Here is a 16,602-nt window from a genome sequence, read left to right on the forward strand (position 1 = left end):
GCCAGAGTACGGTCGCTAATCCTGCAGGACTTGAAAACAAAATTCCTTTATTTGGTTACCACTGAATTTGCAAACACAGAAAGGAATAAAAGTCTAACTCCACTTCATCCCTCAGGCTTTTGGGGAGTGCTGACTCCAGGGCCGCATGGGCAGGCGAGCCTGCCTCCTGGGTCCTGGCTGGCCCACCATCCCGTGGAAGCCTGGCCCCGATGATTCTAAGGGCCCGCAGCCCCAGTGAAGACATCCTCGTCTCCACATCGATGGGCTTGTCAGAGAGAGCCAGTGGGACGGGCGGCTGGCGGGCTGTGGCACGTGGAAGGCGGCGGGTCTTGGCCTTGGCTGGGCCTGTCCTTGGGGAGAGCTGTTTGTCTGAGGCCACGTGTTGTGGGGCAGGGTGGGGGGCCGGCCTGGGCCGGGACACAGCTGAGGCGGGACCAGGATGTTGTTCCGTCTTCACAAATTGAAAGCAGTAGTGGCTGCGGGCCTCCTGGAGAGGGGCAGAGCCTCTCGGCATCTGGCCCTGCAGGCCCCCTGTCCTCCGGGAGGGAGTGGCCAGGGCTTGAAAGACTCGGGTTAGAGTACTGGCCCTTACATCGCTTGCTCTGAGACCTGGGGCAAGTATTTTCAGCTCTCAGAGCCTCGACTCTATGATCCAGAAAGTGGGGACCATAACCCCTGCCTGCCACCCTACAGGCCAACCTGGTGGAAACCGCAGAGCTGGGGCTTGCCTCATGCGGACCCATCACTCTCTGGCTGGGGCACCCACATGTGTCACCCCCCCGTGACCCCATTTTCCTTCAAGTGGGGCTAATTCTGGCCCCTCAAGTGTGTGAAGGATGTGTGCACCTGGCCCCTGTCGCTGCTCAGGTGAGTAGTGAGTTGAGATCCTGCCCTCGGCCCTTAACCCTGGAGGCTTCCTCGGCCTCTGCAGCTCTGCCGGCTCAGACGTTCGTCTCAAGCTCGCTGATCTCGATGGTGCAGTGGTCCAGGCTGGTAGTGGCTGGCTCCTCGTCCTGCTCCACTTGGACGGGGACGTGGTGGGGACAGGTGGGGCCCAGGGTCAGCTCCGAGGCCTCAGCCACGCTCTTCACACAGCCATTCTGTTGTGTTGCCACAATCTCCTGGAGACTCACTGGCTTGGTCTCAAAGGGTGGCAGTTTCTGGGGAGGGGAAACAGGCCTTGGTAGCAGCAGGAGGGACCGAGGTTAGACACTAGAGAGGATTGAACGAGCAGAGTTGGGAACCACGTGATTGGTTTTCCTACAGACGTGCTATGGGGGCTTGATAGGTCTCAGGGCCTCTCTGGGCTCCAGTTGCAAGCTGTCCTGCCTCCCCTGGGACTGTCCTAGTAGAGAAGGGGACCTGACCCACAGGGTCCAGTGAGGGACTTGGTGGCTCCCTGCCTGGGCCTCATCGTCCTCCCTGCCACATGTTTACTGAAGGAGCCTGAAGACCGTGAGGCCCTGTGCAGACGTACAGATGTTTGCATCGTTGTCGGCAGGACCGTCGCCACCCCACACCAGGTCAGGCTCCCTTCTCTTGTGCTGTTCACCACTGCTCCTCCTGTGCCTCGACCGGCGCCAGCCATGGGGGTGCTCAGCGACCAGTGTTGGAGGAATTAGTTATCCCCTGCACCAGATGAGGAGACCGAGGCCCGAGGCATGGAGGCACTGGCTGAAGGCTGCCCGCTGGCCCATCCGTGGAAGATGCGGTGCCCTGCCCACCCCACCCCAGCTCCACCCTCGGGGCCTTTGGGCGTGGGGCTGGGAGGGAGGCCCTGCTCTCACCTCAGCGCCCGTGTCCTGAGCAAAGTCCTTCCGGCAGATGTGGGCCATGATCCCCGCGGCCAGCGCGTCACCCAGCACGTTAATCATGGTGCGGAAACGGTCCCTGGGGAGCCGAGGGTGCGGTGAGCAGCAGGCGCTGTACTGTAGGGAGCTGGGAGAGGGCGGTGCGCAGCCGGCAGCACCGGGACCGGCTGCAGGCAGAGCCCACAGCGAGGCTCTCCCGGGCCTCTTGAGCCCACCACCCCCTTGGCCACGTTGAGGCGGGTTGATGCAGGGCCGGCTTTGTGGGTGTGTGACTGTGCAGTCACACGGGGCCCGGGCTGAGGAGGGCCTGGGCTTGGTCTAATGCTCTGCTCTCACCCTCCTGAAATTCTTTATAATTTTTGAGCAAGGGATCCCACATTTTCACTTTTGAAAACTGGGTTCCTTCCACGAATTATGCAAGTAGGCCAGTATTGACGAATAAGGCACTCCACAGGGCCAAAGCACGGCCGTTCCCTTGCCCACCCTGAATGCTGCTGCCCCAGGGGGGGTGCGCTGGGGCGAACCCCACTCACAGAGCCCAGTCGACAGCGATGATGAGGTTAATGTCATCAGTGGGAAGTCCCACAGAGGTGAGCACGATGACCATGGTGACGAGCCCAGCCTGGGGGATGCCAGCTGCGCCGATGCTGGCTGCGGTGGCTGTGATGCTGCAGGAGGGGTCAAGGAGAGGAAGAGGAGGAACAGGAGGGGCAGGGCTCATTGTCCTGGCCCTGGATCCAAGGAGGAGGCCAGAATGCCAGGGCCTCTGGGGACAGCCACATGGTGGTTGTTAGGAAGTACATGGGGCAGTTCTCGGGGTGGGGGGGCACGTCCCTGCTCAAGGTCCTGTGGTGCCGTGGGCCCCCATACCTGGCCTCAGGAGAACCTCCCGAGGAGTTTGTGGAAAACCCTGTGTCTGGAGCCGCTGCCTCCCCCAGAGATTCTGATCGTCCACCTGCACAGCTCTGCCCAGCCTCTCCCTGGGGCCTGGTCCCCAGGGTCAGACGTGCCCTCAGGCTGGCATGTGAGGCCTTCCCCTCAGCCTCTGCCTCTCACCCCAGCATCCTTTCCTCAGCTCCAGCCACACCAGCGGCTCCTCTGCTGTTGCTGAGTCCTGCCCCGGCCTCTGCTCACCATGTGCCCGCCTGCAGTGCCCTGCCTGCCCTGCGTGTCCAGACTGTAGGGCCTCCTCCCGGCCTCAGCTTCCCAGCCTGCTTGGAGCTCCCTCTGCAGGGCGGCGCTGGGGAAGGAGCCCCGTGCCCCAAGTCACAGAGGTCAGGACATGTCCCAGCCCCAGCACTGACTTGCTGTGTGGCCTGGAATGAGCCCCTCGCCCTCTCTGGGTCCCAGAGACCTCATCAGATCTGGGAGCTCGAGAATCCTGAAGGCCCTTCCAGCGCCCAACCCCGCAATCCACACTGGGTGTGGGGTGTTAGGAGTGCACCTTATGGTGATGATCTGGCCAAAGTCCAGCTCATAGTTGTTGACCTGGGCAATGAAGATGGCAGCCACAGCCTCGTAGAGCGCGGTGCCGTCCATGTTGATGGTGGCGCCCACAGGCAGCACAAAGCGGGCAATGCGCCGGTCAATGTGGTTGTTCTCCAGCAGGCACTTGAAGGTGATGGGCAGTGTGGCTGAGCTGTGGGCAGAGGGGCCAGTGTCTGCCCACCACCCTTCCCCCAGAGGGTCAGGGCTTCTGGGCTGCCTGCCTGCCAGTGACGGGAAGCTCACCCCCGCCCCAGGCAGCTGGCTCATCGAGGGGGAGAACAGGCTGAAGGGGTTTTGAAAATAGTCATAGGTGGCACCCTTCGGGGGTGTACAATCAGCGGCCAAGCCAGACCCGCCTAGGCCCAGGGCCACAGAGACCCCCCCACAGGCTGGGAAGGGAGGTACCACTGGCAGAGCACCCACTATGCACCAGGCTCCGTGTTGCACACACACCCTCATTTGATCTTCACAGCTTCTGTGAGGGAGGGGTTTTCAGTCCATTTTACAGACGAGGAAACTGAAGCCCAGAGAGGCGGAGGTGCTGACGCAGCCCCACTGCTGGCCAAGCGTGGATGAAGTGGCTTCCAGCAGGCCTCTGGGGCCGGACTTGCTGGTTCTGATCCCAGCCTCCCGCTAGCCAAGCAGCCCTGGCAGCTTCCTTCCCTGTGTGCGCCCCAGTGTCCTCGCCCCAACAACACCTAGATCACAGGGCTATTGGGAGGATTCAACCGGTAAATGCTTAAAGTGTCTGCACATCACGAGCACTCAGTCGCTGAGCTGCTGCTGTTCCTGTCACTGTGTTTCTCCCTGGAGTTCCTGGTGGCAGTGCGGGGACTAAAGCTCAGGTTGGTGTGGCCCCAGAGCCCTTCCGGTCCCACAGGCCACGCCTCGGGAGCCCCTTCCACTTGCTGGAACCTCTACGGAGCCCAGACATGCTGGGCCCGAGGCCATGGTTCCGGCCCAGGCTGTGGCCCGGGGGGCAGCCGCTGGGACTTCCTCTTTCCTTTTCACCTCCTGGCCTCGGCCCTGGGTGGAGGTTCCTGGTCAAGGCCTCTGGGGCTTTTCCTCACTGGGGCTCTGCTCTTCCTGAGTCCTGCATGAGGTGCTTCTGCTGTCAGGGGTGGGGTCAGTGGCTGCCAGGGAGGGAGGTCTTAGAGAGTGGGAAGCTGAGGGCCCGGGAAGAGAAGGCGGTAAGGGCTGCAGGGAAGAGCCAGGCTTCGGCGCCAGAGACACGTGGGCTTGAGCTCGGACGACTTCCTCCGTGTGGAGCTCAGACACTCAGACCACCCTTTCCTCACAGGTTAGATGCCCTTAGAGGAATGACCATATCCTCCCCCCGCTGATCAACAGCCAGGTTTGCACAGCTCTAACTCATGGGCTCTTCTGTACTCGGCTGCGGTCTGGGATCCTGAGGGCAGGTGCGTCTTCATGCAGCCCAGACCGGCCTTCTCACCCTTCTTGGGTTATCGCCGTTCATCCCCACAGCAACCCTCTGAGGCAGAGGCTACAGCGGTCCCCAGTCTGTATATGAGGAAATTGATGCCCAGGGAGGTCAAGTGACTTGCCCATAGTCACACAGCTAGTGGGCGATGGAACCAAGATTCAAATCCCCATAGGCTAGTGACACTGCCAAGGTTGTGACAGGGCATCCAGTCAGGATGTCCCAGCGACAGTAGACAGGCAAAGTCCCTAAACAGTGCACGCCTGACTCCAACAGAAGCACGCTGTGGCAGCGAGAGGCCACAGCAGTTGCAGGCTCATTGCTCTTCAGCTCTCCCTGCCCCCGATGTATGGAAGCCGACCCCCACGTGGATCGAGTGAACCGTAGGGATGTGGGTGGTCAGGGAAAGGAAGGCCTCAGTGAAGGCTTTCTGCCATCCAGGCAGGTGGGGCCTCAAGCATTACATTTCAAATATTGGTCTTGTTACCATAGCTACCCCCAAGTTTGTGAAGAGGGGACTGACACTTTCCATGCTTCTATGGCTGTGGACAAATGATGGCTGGACAGATGGACAGAGTGCAGCCACTGCCACCTCCCCTGTCCTGCCCATTTCCCAGGGCTACCTGGAGGAGGTGGCCAGTGCGATGAGCAGGGCCTGGAGGATGCCGCGGATGAAGACGATGGGGTTCTTTTTGGTGATGAGGAAGTACAGCGTGGGCAGGATGAAGAGGCCGTGGATCACCAGCCCGCACACCACAGTCACTGCGTAGAAGCCCAGCTTCTTTCTCACAGCCGTGGGGTCGTCCATCTCCAGGATCTTGCCGGCAATGAGGAACACAATGCCAAAGGGGAAGTACCTGGGGAGGGCAGCCGGCTCAGCGCCAGGCAGGGAGGGTCCCAGGCAGCCTGGCACCGACGGCCTCACTGCCTGGCCTGATCCACCCCCAGCCTCCCGGAGCTCCCGCGAGGACAGAAGGAGACTGTGTACCAGCACATGGCATCATTAATATACCACCCTCAACCAGCCCAACCCTGCACAGCCTCTCGCCCCTCTGCCTTCCCATCCAGGCCTCTGAGGAGTACCCCTGCCCTCTGCAGGCCCACGTCTCAGCCCGCAATGCCACAACCCCTGTGCATGACCTTGGGCAGGCCTCTGCATTTCCCCATCTTGACCGTGCAAGGTTGGACTAGAAGATTCCTAAGGTCTGAACACTGAACCAAGAAGTGGCAGCTGGTTCTCACTTGCAGTGTTTTCTTTCTGCAAAAACTGAGCTGATGAGGCTCCATGTGATGGGGAAATTGGGCCAGGAGAGCAGAGCCAGGCTTAGCTCTCAGCTCTCCTCCAGTGGGCCTGACCTGGCCAGAAGTGGCAGGCCCAGGGCTGGAACTAGGCCTGGTCAGGGCTGGGGGATCCAGGGGACCACGTGCAGCTCCGGAGGCCCCAGGCCAGGGCTGAGCCTCCCGTACAGCTTTCTGCTCACTCCTAGGAGAGCGGAGGCTAGGACCATGGTGTCCCTCCATCTGCCCAGGGCAGGGCTGGAAGGGGGTCTGGTGGGGTAGAAGAGGACACCCCCACTCCCCACAAGGCTTACCACACAGCCACCGCCACGATCTTCATGACAGACTCATTGAGGCACTGGCAGAAGCTGACCAGGGGGGTCCCACTGTCACCCATGCGGCCCAGCATGATGCCTGCAGGGGCAGGGATACACGATGGGGGGTCACACATATCATAGATGCTGCAGACGGAGGCGCAGGCATGCACGACGGCTGCACATGCTGACACATGCTGGTGGTAAGGCAGGGACAGACCTGCGGGACACACGGGTCTCAGCCCTTGGCTGACTCCCCAGCAGGCTTCCATGCACCACTGCCTCCTGTGCACTCTCTCCTCTCCTCTCCTCGCCCCCGCCACGGGACCAGAGCAGTGACTGCAACAGGGCTCTCATCTCTTCCCCCTCAATAGTCTGCTTTCTACAGTGGCAAGTGCCATCTTCTTAAGAGAAACATGCTCCCTGCCAAACAGCGGCTCCCCTGAGCACTTGGACCGTAACAGAGCTCCCTGCTGCTTCAGGCCCTTGAGCTGACCCCCGTCGACACCGCCCACCTCCTCTGGCCCCGCTCTTCCCTTCCTCACCATGCCCCAGCATCACTGGCCTTCTTCCTGGTTCTGGAAGAGTCAAGCACTTCACAGCCTCAGGGCCTTTGCCTATGAAGTTCTGATGCCTGAAACACTGGCCGCCCAGCTCTCCACGTGGCCTGGAGGCCCGTCCCCACTCCCCTTGGCAAACTCCCCATTTATTCTCCTCTGTCTCCTCTCTGATCCCTTCATATCACTTATTACAACTTATAACTGTTATTTTCTAGTTTTTTCTGTCTCCTCCAATAGAAGGTCAGCTCCATGAGGCAACAACGTATCTCTTTAGGTGGCCCCTGGTGGATGCTCAATAGTGATCCTTGAATGAATGAATGAATGAAAAAATGAACGAGCGATAAAGCCTTTCCTGAAGCCCCTGTTATTCTCCCCTTGGGGCTCTGGGCTCGCCTCACATGGGAGGCCTTCAGGTGTGTACTATTCTACAGGTGAGCTCCAGGCAAGTGAGACGCCAGGCCACTCCTGAAACAGTGGCAAGTGACCACCCTCCCTTCTGGTGACACAAAAGTAAAACACACACTGTGGCTGCCCTCACGAAGCTTCCTGTCACTGCACTCGGAGAGGCTCATCCACTGACTCAGCCAGGGAGGCAGGCCCGGGGTTTGAACCCTGGCCTGTGGGACTCCAGAGAGGGGCTTTTTCCTGCCCCAAGAAGCCCTGGGCCCATGCTGTCCATGGAACAGCTACCGCGCAGTGATGAGATGAGGTGGGGGCCCTGCTGGGCGGGCAGGAGAGGCCCGAGTTGGAGGTGACACTGGGCCTAGCCCTGCCCATCTGGCCTGTGGAAGCCTGGCTGAGCTCAGGGCCAGGTGGCCTGCTGGCTCTGTCCCTCCCTAGGCTATTCCTGCCCCTCCTCAGGCCCCACTTAGCTTTCCCTGGGGGCACCCAGGAGCTCTGGCTGGCTGGGCACTAGTATGCATGGGGCCCAGGGTGTGGCAGTGGTCTTCCTCCAACAGGCAAGGCCAGTGAGACCTTAGCATCAGTCCCAACCCAGCACCAGGGAGGAGACAAGAAAGGAGGCTGGGTTGAGGGGACCAAAAAAAGCCACGTTCGGAGCAGCTGTGCATGTGCTCACTCATACTCAAACGTGGGCACTACAGATGTGGGCACTCACAGATGTGGACACACAGTGATGCGGGCTCACACAGATGCAGGTACAGGAAGAACTGGATACACACAAGCATGGGCGCACACAGACGTGGGTGCACGCTGACCTGGGTACACATACACAAATATACACTGATAAATGGACAGTTACACATGTTCAGTAAACAGTGAATGGAGTTGAAGGGTCTCCAGGGTTTCGTTTGCTCTACGAATAGATGTCTACCTCTAAGAGAGAGTCGATGGCTGGGGAAGATGAAGGGTGTCCAGGACTGGGGACTGACTGTCAGGTGTGCTGAGGGCACTTCCAAACACCGACTTGTCACACACGGTCACTGAGGTCCTGGCCTCTGCCTGCCTGACCTTTCGGCCAAGATGATAAGAGCCCCATTACCCATCATCATCCCTCCATTCACTGTCTCTCCAACAGATTCCACTGAACGCCTGCTCTCACCAGTCCATGGTGGGCTGTGGGGACGAGTGGAGGACAAGCCTGTCCTGTCTGCCTGCGTGGAGCTTACAGCAGCTGCTGTGCAGACACTCAACAATCACACAAACAATTACATAACTGCAGTAGCGTCAAATGTTGAAGGAGCAACACAGGGCACTGACCAGTCAGGGACTGGGAAGACTTTCCTGAAGACGTGATCTTGTACAGAGACCAGCCCCCAAGGATGAGAAGGGTGCAGGGGAGAGGAAGGGGCAGGAGCAGCGGGGCTGAGGGAAGTGGGAAGGTCCTCAGGGAGGCGCCTTCCAGGAAGCAAGGCACTTGCGGGGGGAAGTGAGCAGGCTGGGAGGAGCCGGGAGGCAGGCTGGGCCAGACGGCACAGAGCCCTGCAGGCTGTGTACGGTGTTTGGACCCCTTTCTGAGTGCAGTGGAGAGCCACAGGAGGCTTTACGCAGGGACCTTGTCCATGAGGAGGACACACCAGGACAGGGCACTCTTTAGGCAGCTTTTGCAGAAACCAGGCGAGAGATGACGGGGCCTTGAGCCAGGGTGGTGGCGGTGGGCAGAGGGACATGCAGGAATTGGAGAGGGAATTCAGGGGCAGACCTGACGGGACATGGATGTGGGTTGAGGCAGAGGGCGCAGGTAGACCATGACCCCCGGATTTTGTGCACGAGTAACCAGGAGGACAGTGAGGCTTCTTACTTAAGAAGAAAGCCCTGTGGAGAAGTCAGGGAGCAGCAGAGGACCTCCCAGGCCCTTGGCTGGGGCGATGGGGAAGGTTGATGCCCATTTTAGAATAAGAGTCATAATGACCCCTGGGATGGCCTAGAAGGACAAGATTGGGACTGACAAGCTAGATTGTTCTAGATGGGTTAGGAGTTGTCCCCAAGAAGAAAAATGATATTGCGTGAGTGTCAGTGGTGGGGGGACACTGCACACGGGGGCATATCCAGAGGTTTTGTGGGATCTGAAGCTTATACAGTTTGAAGCCCTCCTTAAGAAAAAGAATACAAAATTTAAAAATAAAAATAAAAAGTTGCAGGTCTCGGGGGCCTGTGCAAGTTGAGCTTCATGGTAAAGAGCCTGTGGTGGGGGCCGGGGGACCCAGAGAAGAGCAGCAAAGGGAAGGCTGTGGCCAGGGAGCCAACTGTGGCCCAAGACACGGCCCAGACAGGCCTGGGGAGAGAGGCGCCGTGAGCAGCCCCTGTGACTGTGGGGAGGGGGAGGATGACAAGGGTTTTAAATAAACAGTGATGGATGATAGTTTTTAGATTTTTCCCGTTCTTTATTGTACCCTCCCCCTGGTATCCCCAGACCTCAGTAAAAAGTTCAGGAACAGGCTGCTGGGAGGGGGCAGGAGGCATGGTCATCTTTGAGGGAGGGCCGACACCTCTCGAGGCAAACTAGCACCTAAGAATGGGGAATTCCGAGTGAGGAATACTGGCTCCAACCAGGGGGAGGGCTGGAGACACCTCAGCAATGGATGGAGACTTGAGCCTCTCCATTGCTTAGGAAAGGAAGATAGACAGGGAGACTCCAGATTATTCAGCTACTGGCTGCAGGGATGCAGGGAGGGACTGGCTCCAGGGCACTGTGGCGGGAGGGGCGGTGGGCAGCACGTACCCATGGTGGCGGAGAAGATGACGATGCCCAGCACGTTCATGCCATCGCTGGTGCCAGGCTCTGACTTGTAAACGACCTCGGGCGGCGGGGTCAGGTCCAGGGCGAAGTTCTGCACATGAGAGCCATTCTCTTCCTGGACCCCATAGATGAGGATCCGCCGAGAGGGGGCCTCCTCCGATGCCATCTTGGGGGACTTGATAACGGCAGTGGTCTTGGTGCGGTACTGGTGGGTGACACCCCAACCAGAAAGGAATCAGGGCCAAGTGTTGTTATTAATATCATCATCAACAACAACAATAACAACATCTTGGAAGTGCATTTGTATCCACTCATGAACTATTTGATTGACAATAACCCTGTGAGGCAGGCAGGACAGGGATTATTATCAATATTTTATCAAAAAGAAAACTGAGAGGGGCCGGCCCGGTGACGCAAGCTGTTAAGTGCGCGCGCTCCGCTGCGGCGGCCCGGGGTTTGCTGGTTCGGATCCCGGGTGCGCACCGACGCACTGCTTGGCAAGCCATGCTGTGGCAGCATCCCATATAAAGTGGAGGAAGATGGGCACAGATGTTAGCCCAGGGCCGCCTTCCTCAGCAAAAAAAAAGAGGAGGATTGGCGGATGTTAGCACAGGGCTGATCTCCTCACAAAAAAAAAAAAAAAAAAAAAAGAAAACTGAGATTCCTTCATCCATCTACACACTACCCAGCCATGCCTCGCTCCATCCCTTCTTCCCGCTTCTTCCTTCTATGCATCATTACACCCGTCTGGGTTCCTCTCTAACCATCCGTCCATCTCCTCACCTACCCTCACCTACCCGGATAATTCTCCATTCACTCATCTAGACCTTCCAGCCATCCCTTATCCATCCACTGAACAGCCAGCCAGCCCTGCCTTCCCTTGATAGAGCCTGGAACCTTCTATTTGAAAAGCTCAGTTTGCCCCAAGCCTTCCTGATGAGATGAGGCCCCAGCTGGGAAGAATTGAGCCGCTGAGCTGCCTACCTTTCCTCCTTGGCCCCCAGGACGTTCCTAGGTCTTTCCCTCTCAGTCTTCAGGCACTAGGAGCCCAAACAAGGGAGTCTCCTGTCCTCCCAACACCACAGTATCGATAAGGTCAGCCTTGGCAGGGGACCACTCAGGAAATATTTGGGACCTACAGTTTCTGTGCTTCAGTGTCCTCATCTGTAAAATGAGGGTCATAATAGTACCTAGCTCGTTAGATTAAATAGGACAGTGTGACAACAGTGCCAACAATATGGTCAGCTTTGTATAACCATTACTGCTTTTGTTACCACCATCACCCTCATCATCATCATTCCAATGTTGAACTCTGTGCTGGGTGCCGGGGATACAAAAATGAACCAGACATGATTTCTGCTCTGAGAGTTTTGGGGAGGGAGTGACTTATTCTGCCTGAGACAGTCAGACAGCTTCACAAAGAAGGGGACATTTGATTTAGGTCTTGAAGGATGGGTAGGAGTTTGCCAAAAGAAAAAGGGCATTCCAGGTAGGTATGAAATAGAACGATGTTCTCTCTTTCTCTCACACCCTCAATAATTCCCCATCACTGTTGGAATAAAATCCAAACTCCCTAGTTTAGCACTCGGCCCTTCACCATCTGCCTCATTTCATAGATGAAGACCCAGGAGGTCAGGAACGATATAGTGATTAGCTCAAGGTCTCACTGTTCCTTATTTTGGAGACTCCTCCCCAGCCCTCAACCATCTCCTTTGTGTTCCCAGACCCAGTTCAGGGCCCAGCACAGGGAAGGGGGTTGGGAAATGCTTGCTGGACTGAGTCAACCAACCAGCCGACATTTTAGAAGGGGAAAAGAATTGGAAATTGTTAGAAGTGTAGAAAAAGATTGGTGCACAAGGATGTTTAGCATAATTTCTAAAACAGTAAAACTTTGAAAACAACCGAAAGGACCATCAAAAGGGGAAATGGGTAAATAAATTACAGCCTAGTCTTACAACAGGCTATTCTAGCACCACAAATATTGTATTTTTTAAGAAACACTTAATAACTGGAGAAAATGCTCATGATAAAACTGGAGTGAAAAAAAATGCAAGATGCACACTGTATATGCACCATGATCCTAATTTTATTTTTGAAAACGTATTTATGTAGAGGAAAAAAGACTAGAGGCATACCCATTCCTACCACTATTGCTAGGTGCCAGAACTAGAGAGAATTTCTATTTTCTTCTTTATATTTTTTAGTATTTTCCTAATATTTTATAGTGAATGTTATTACTATTCTTATTAGAGGGAAAAAGGATTATTTTAAGAAGAAAGAGATAACAGGCTTAGAAGCAAATATGCCTGGGTTTACCCACTAGCGCTAACATTTCTAATGGTCTAACCCTGGGCAAATCCTTGAATCCTTCTGAACCCCAGTCTCCTCATCCAGGAGGGAGGCTAACCCCGCCTGAGGGCAGGTTACTGTGACGGCTGAGTGAGGCGCTGTGTGTGAGCACAGGCGTACCTAGAGCAGAGTCTTCCCTCCCCCCCTCATCATGTTTCCTCATGAAAAGCTGGAACCCAGGGCAGGAGTGTGGCCACGGGAGGCTCTAAGGCTCTAGGTTCCCCCACCTCCCCTCCCCTCTAGCATCCCACCCCCAGGAGATAGGGAGACTTGCTGGGTAAATCTGACACTTCCCAGCTGGGCCCAGGCTGGCCCTGCCTGCCCACCCTCCATTGCCCAGGGACCCACTCACCTGTTTGAATGTGGCTTCCACCAGGTTGGCTGGGAACATGTTCCTGGGAAGAGAGTCAGGAATTGAAGAATTCCAGATTCCAGGCCAGGAGGGCCCTTGGGGTCATCTGAACACCTCCCTTGGCCCTTGAGGCCTTCCATGATGCAGCCCCACCTCCTTCTTCCGTCTCACCTCTTCCCACTTCTGGCCATCCCCACCCCCAGGACTTAAAGCTCCCACACCAATTGCATACAGTTCCCTAAACATGATGCACACTTTGCCAGCATCTAGGCCTTTGTCCACACTGTTCCTTCTGCCTGGAATGCCCTATCTGCTTCTCTGGCTAACTCCTACTCCAATCAAGCAGAGGCCAAGCCTTCTCTGTCTGCTCCAGACCAACTCCATGGCTTCCCCACTGTGGGTCACTCACGCTCCAGCACGCTGCAGTCACGTGTCTGCATCCCCCCAGACTGGCCTCCCTGAGGCGGGAGTCGGCCATTCATATCTTATCTGTGGCGCCCAACATATGATCTGGCACATAAGTGGGACATTTATTCTCTTATAATATTATTTTCATAAAGCTAAAGGAGGAGGGGCCTTGTCCCACCAGATACAAAACATACCATGAAGGTGTAACTGTCACAACAGTGCAACAAAAACACAGCTGCCCACAGAAAGATCAGTGTGACGGAACCTGTGGCCCAGAAACAGAACTTAGTCCATCTAAGTATTTCATATTGGATGAAAGTTGCTTCACAGATCAGCGAGGAAAGGAAGGATTCGTTATAGAGTGCTGTACGGCCAACCAACTATTCGGAAAAATAAAAGTTGGATCCTTATTTACCCTTTGCACCAAAATAAATTCCAGATGGTTTAGAGAAATAAATAATTTAAGAAATGAAGCCATAAAAAGCTAGCAGTAAGTGTAGGTTAATATCTTATCAGATCTCAGGGTATGGAAGGACTCTCTAAGAATAAAATGAACAATAAAAAATCAATAGATTTTACTACGTTAAAATTAAGAATTTCCTAAGTGCAACCTAGTATCCTGTATTGGATTCTGGGACAGAAAAAAAGGACATTAGTGGAAAAACTGGTGAACTCCAAACAAGGCCTGTCATTTAGTTAATAGTGTTGTACTAATTTAATTTCTTGGTTTTGACCAACATGCCATGGTTATGTAAGCTGCTAACACCAGAGAAGGCTGGGTGAGGGGACTATGGGAACTCTCTGGATCATCTTTACAAATTTTCTGTAAAACTAAAATTATGCCAAAATAAAAAGCTAAAAAAATTAAGAAGCTTTCTAAGACAGATTAAAATACAAATAAAATTATACAGCAAATGACAAACTGGGGAAGCCATGTGACAAAGTGTTATCGTCCTAAATTTCTGAAGAGCTTTTACACATCTTGTCCTTGCTTCCAAGTTCACTGTCTGTCTCCCTCACCAGAACATCAGCTCCCTGGAAGGCACAGGCCTCCGCTTTGTTCTCTGCTGAGTCCCGAGTGCCTGGCACATAAGAGGCACTTGGTAAATATCTGCTGCATAAATAAACGGACCACAAAAACATTAACACTCCAACAAAAAGTGATTGAAAGTCATGACCAGGCACTTCACTTCGTAAAAGAAGAAACGTCAAGTCACCAAAAGAGCTTAAAAAAATGCTCAGCTTCATCAATAAATTAAAGGCATTTTCACCTATCAAACTGATAAAGAATTTTTTTTGTGTGTGAGGAAGATCAGCCCTGAGCTAACTTTCATGCCAATCCTCCTCTTTTGGATGAGGAAGACTGGCCCTGGGCTAACATCTGTGCCCATCTTCCTCCACATTACATAGGACGCCGCCTCAGCATGGCCGGAGAAGCGGTGCATCGGTGCGTGCCCGGGATCCGAACCTGGGCCGCCACCAGTGGAGCGCGCACACCTAACTGCTACGCCACGGGGCCAGCCCCAGTAAAGAATTTTTTGAATGACAATACACAAGGCTGAGGAGGTCTGGTGACAGGGGCACCCTCTCGTGGTTCTGGCAGCAACTTTCTGTAAAGCAATTTGCAATTCATATCGAGGGTCTTAGGCATTATATCTTTGTGTTTAGGATCCGCTTCTAGGAATCTGTTCTAAATCAGAGATGCTAACAAAGATTTTGTTTGTTCCCGTGCTGACACTTCCTTGAACACGCCATGTGCCTCCTCTACCTGGATCGTCTTTCCCACCTACTCTCGTTCTTGGCAAATCTCTTCTCTTTCAAGACTCAGCTCACACACACATGGAGTTACATACGTGAACATGAGTGCACATTATTTCTCAACTTTACACCCCAGTAACCACTGTTGGAAAGCAGAAACTATAATTTTTTCATTGCTGCTAAAATACAGGTCCAGTGTAAGTGTACAGCAGGAGGAAGAGGCTTAGAATGAGCCAACGGGGCAGAAAACTGGGAAAGAATGGTCACAGCTTTTCCCACTAATTTCAGCTTTGTCACAAGAGAGAGAAGAAGCAGGAGTCAGGAGCTGAGCTAGAAGCTCAAATGAGGCTTTTTTTCAACGAGTTATAAGCAGATTTCTGCTACCAGAACAGTAGCTGCCTGCAAGGGCTTTTGACATCACCCAGGCCCATAGCCCCAAAGCCAGGGTTAGTGCTGGGGGCGTGCGGGCGCGCAGCCCGCCAGAATGCAACACTCCACCGGCCCTGGGTGCTCAAGACCAGAGAGGAGGAGGCCCACGCTGTACCAATGGCTAATAGCTCGAAAATCTCTCCTGGGCACAGCTCCAGGAGGCTTGAGTGACTTACGAGGTAGTTTTCTAATGAAACTTAGAGAGAAGGCTGCTTTAGCCTGAGCAGAAACTAAGAACATTCAAAAGGTCCTAAGAGGGGCCGTCCCTGTGGCCTAGTGGTTAAGTTTGGCTCACTCTGCTTCGGTGGCCCGGGTTCGGTTCCAGGGCACAGACCTACACCACTCGTCTGCAGCCATGCTGTGGCGGTGACCCATACACAAAACAGAGGAAGATGGGCACAAATGTTAGCTCAGGGAGAATCTTCCTTAAGCAAAAAGAGGAAGATTGGCAATAGATGTTAGCCCAGGGCAAATCTTCCTCAGGTCCTAAGAAACTGAATGGAACTTACACCTAGTATGTATGTTTCTTTACAACTTCATTTAAAATTAGAATAATTTAAAATGTATGCTGTGGCAAGGATGGCTATTTGAATGCAGAACATCCTCATTCTCTCCTTCCTTACTAACAGAAGCCCTGGGATGTTATGGGGACCAACAGGCCCTGTCATCAATCCCTGTTTCCCGCCTCTTTTGCCAAAGGGGTGGCCAATGAGATGTAAGTGGGAGCCGCTTCCTGGAAAACTCTTGAAAAGGTGCCCAAGTCAGCCAGGACCCTTTAATCCTTTCCTCCAACTGTCTTCTTTCTGACTGGAACATGGACGTAATAGCAAGAGCTTCAGCAACTTTCTTGAACCATGAGACACACTGATGATAAAAGCCAAGTGCTAAGCACGGTAGAGGGAGTAGAGGATCCTAATGACCATGAGTGGCCCACCTCTGGACTGCCTATTTGGGAGAAAATGCAAGCTTTTACTTTACTTAAGCCTCTGCTGCTCCAGGTCTCTCTTAACTAGTAGCCAAAAGCAATTCCTGACAAATACACAGGCTCATACTAATAATCAATGAACTTATCATGCAGATTTTAATACAGAATTATACTTTTGATTATTAAACGGGAAAATCTACAACAATTTCTTTTGGCTTTGAGCACCCACAGGAAGTCTTCCTATTTGCCCCATGAGGCCTGTGCTCCTGGTGGCATTTACACAAAATGCA

At 54.3% G+C, this 16,602-nt stretch overlaps 1 protein-coding gene across 2 annotated transcripts in view; it reads right to left on the bottom strand.

Annotated features, from left to right (window-relative positions):
- Nucleotides 1-941: 941 nt before the first annotated feature.
- Nucleotides 942-16,602, bottom strand: part of SLC1A7 (solute carrier family 1 member 7) — a 47,146-nt gene continuing 31,485 nt past the window's right edge. The window contains exons 4-11 of one of the 2 annotated variants that reach the window (XM_058551981.1): nt 12,793-12,835; nt 10,074-10,296; nt 6,333-6,432; nt 5,364-5,597; nt 3,256-3,450; nt 2,345-2,479; nt 1,788-1,890; nt 942-1,160 (exon numbers count right to left, since the gene is read on the bottom strand). In XM_058551981.1, the coding sequence (XP_058407964.1) occupies nt 942-1,160; nt 1,788-1,890; nt 2,345-2,479; nt 3,256-3,450; nt 5,364-5,597; nt 6,333-6,432; nt 10,074-10,296; nt 12,793-12,835 (1,252 nt within the window). Of the gene's footprint in view, nt 1,161-1,787; nt 1,891-2,344; nt 2,480-3,255; nt 3,451-5,363; nt 5,598-6,332; nt 6,433-10,073; nt 10,297-12,792; nt 12,836-16,148; nt 16,195-16,602 lie in introns of those variants that run through there. The other variant, XM_058551982.1, reaches the window with a different exon arrangement.

This window comes from Diceros bicornis, chromosome 13, assembly GCF_020826845.1.
Source record: "Diceros bicornis minor isolate mBicDic1 chromosome 13, mDicBic1.mat.cur, whole genome shotgun sequence".
Lineage (NCBI taxonomy): Eukaryota > Metazoa > Chordata > Mammalia > Perissodactyla > Rhinocerotidae > Diceros > Diceros bicornis.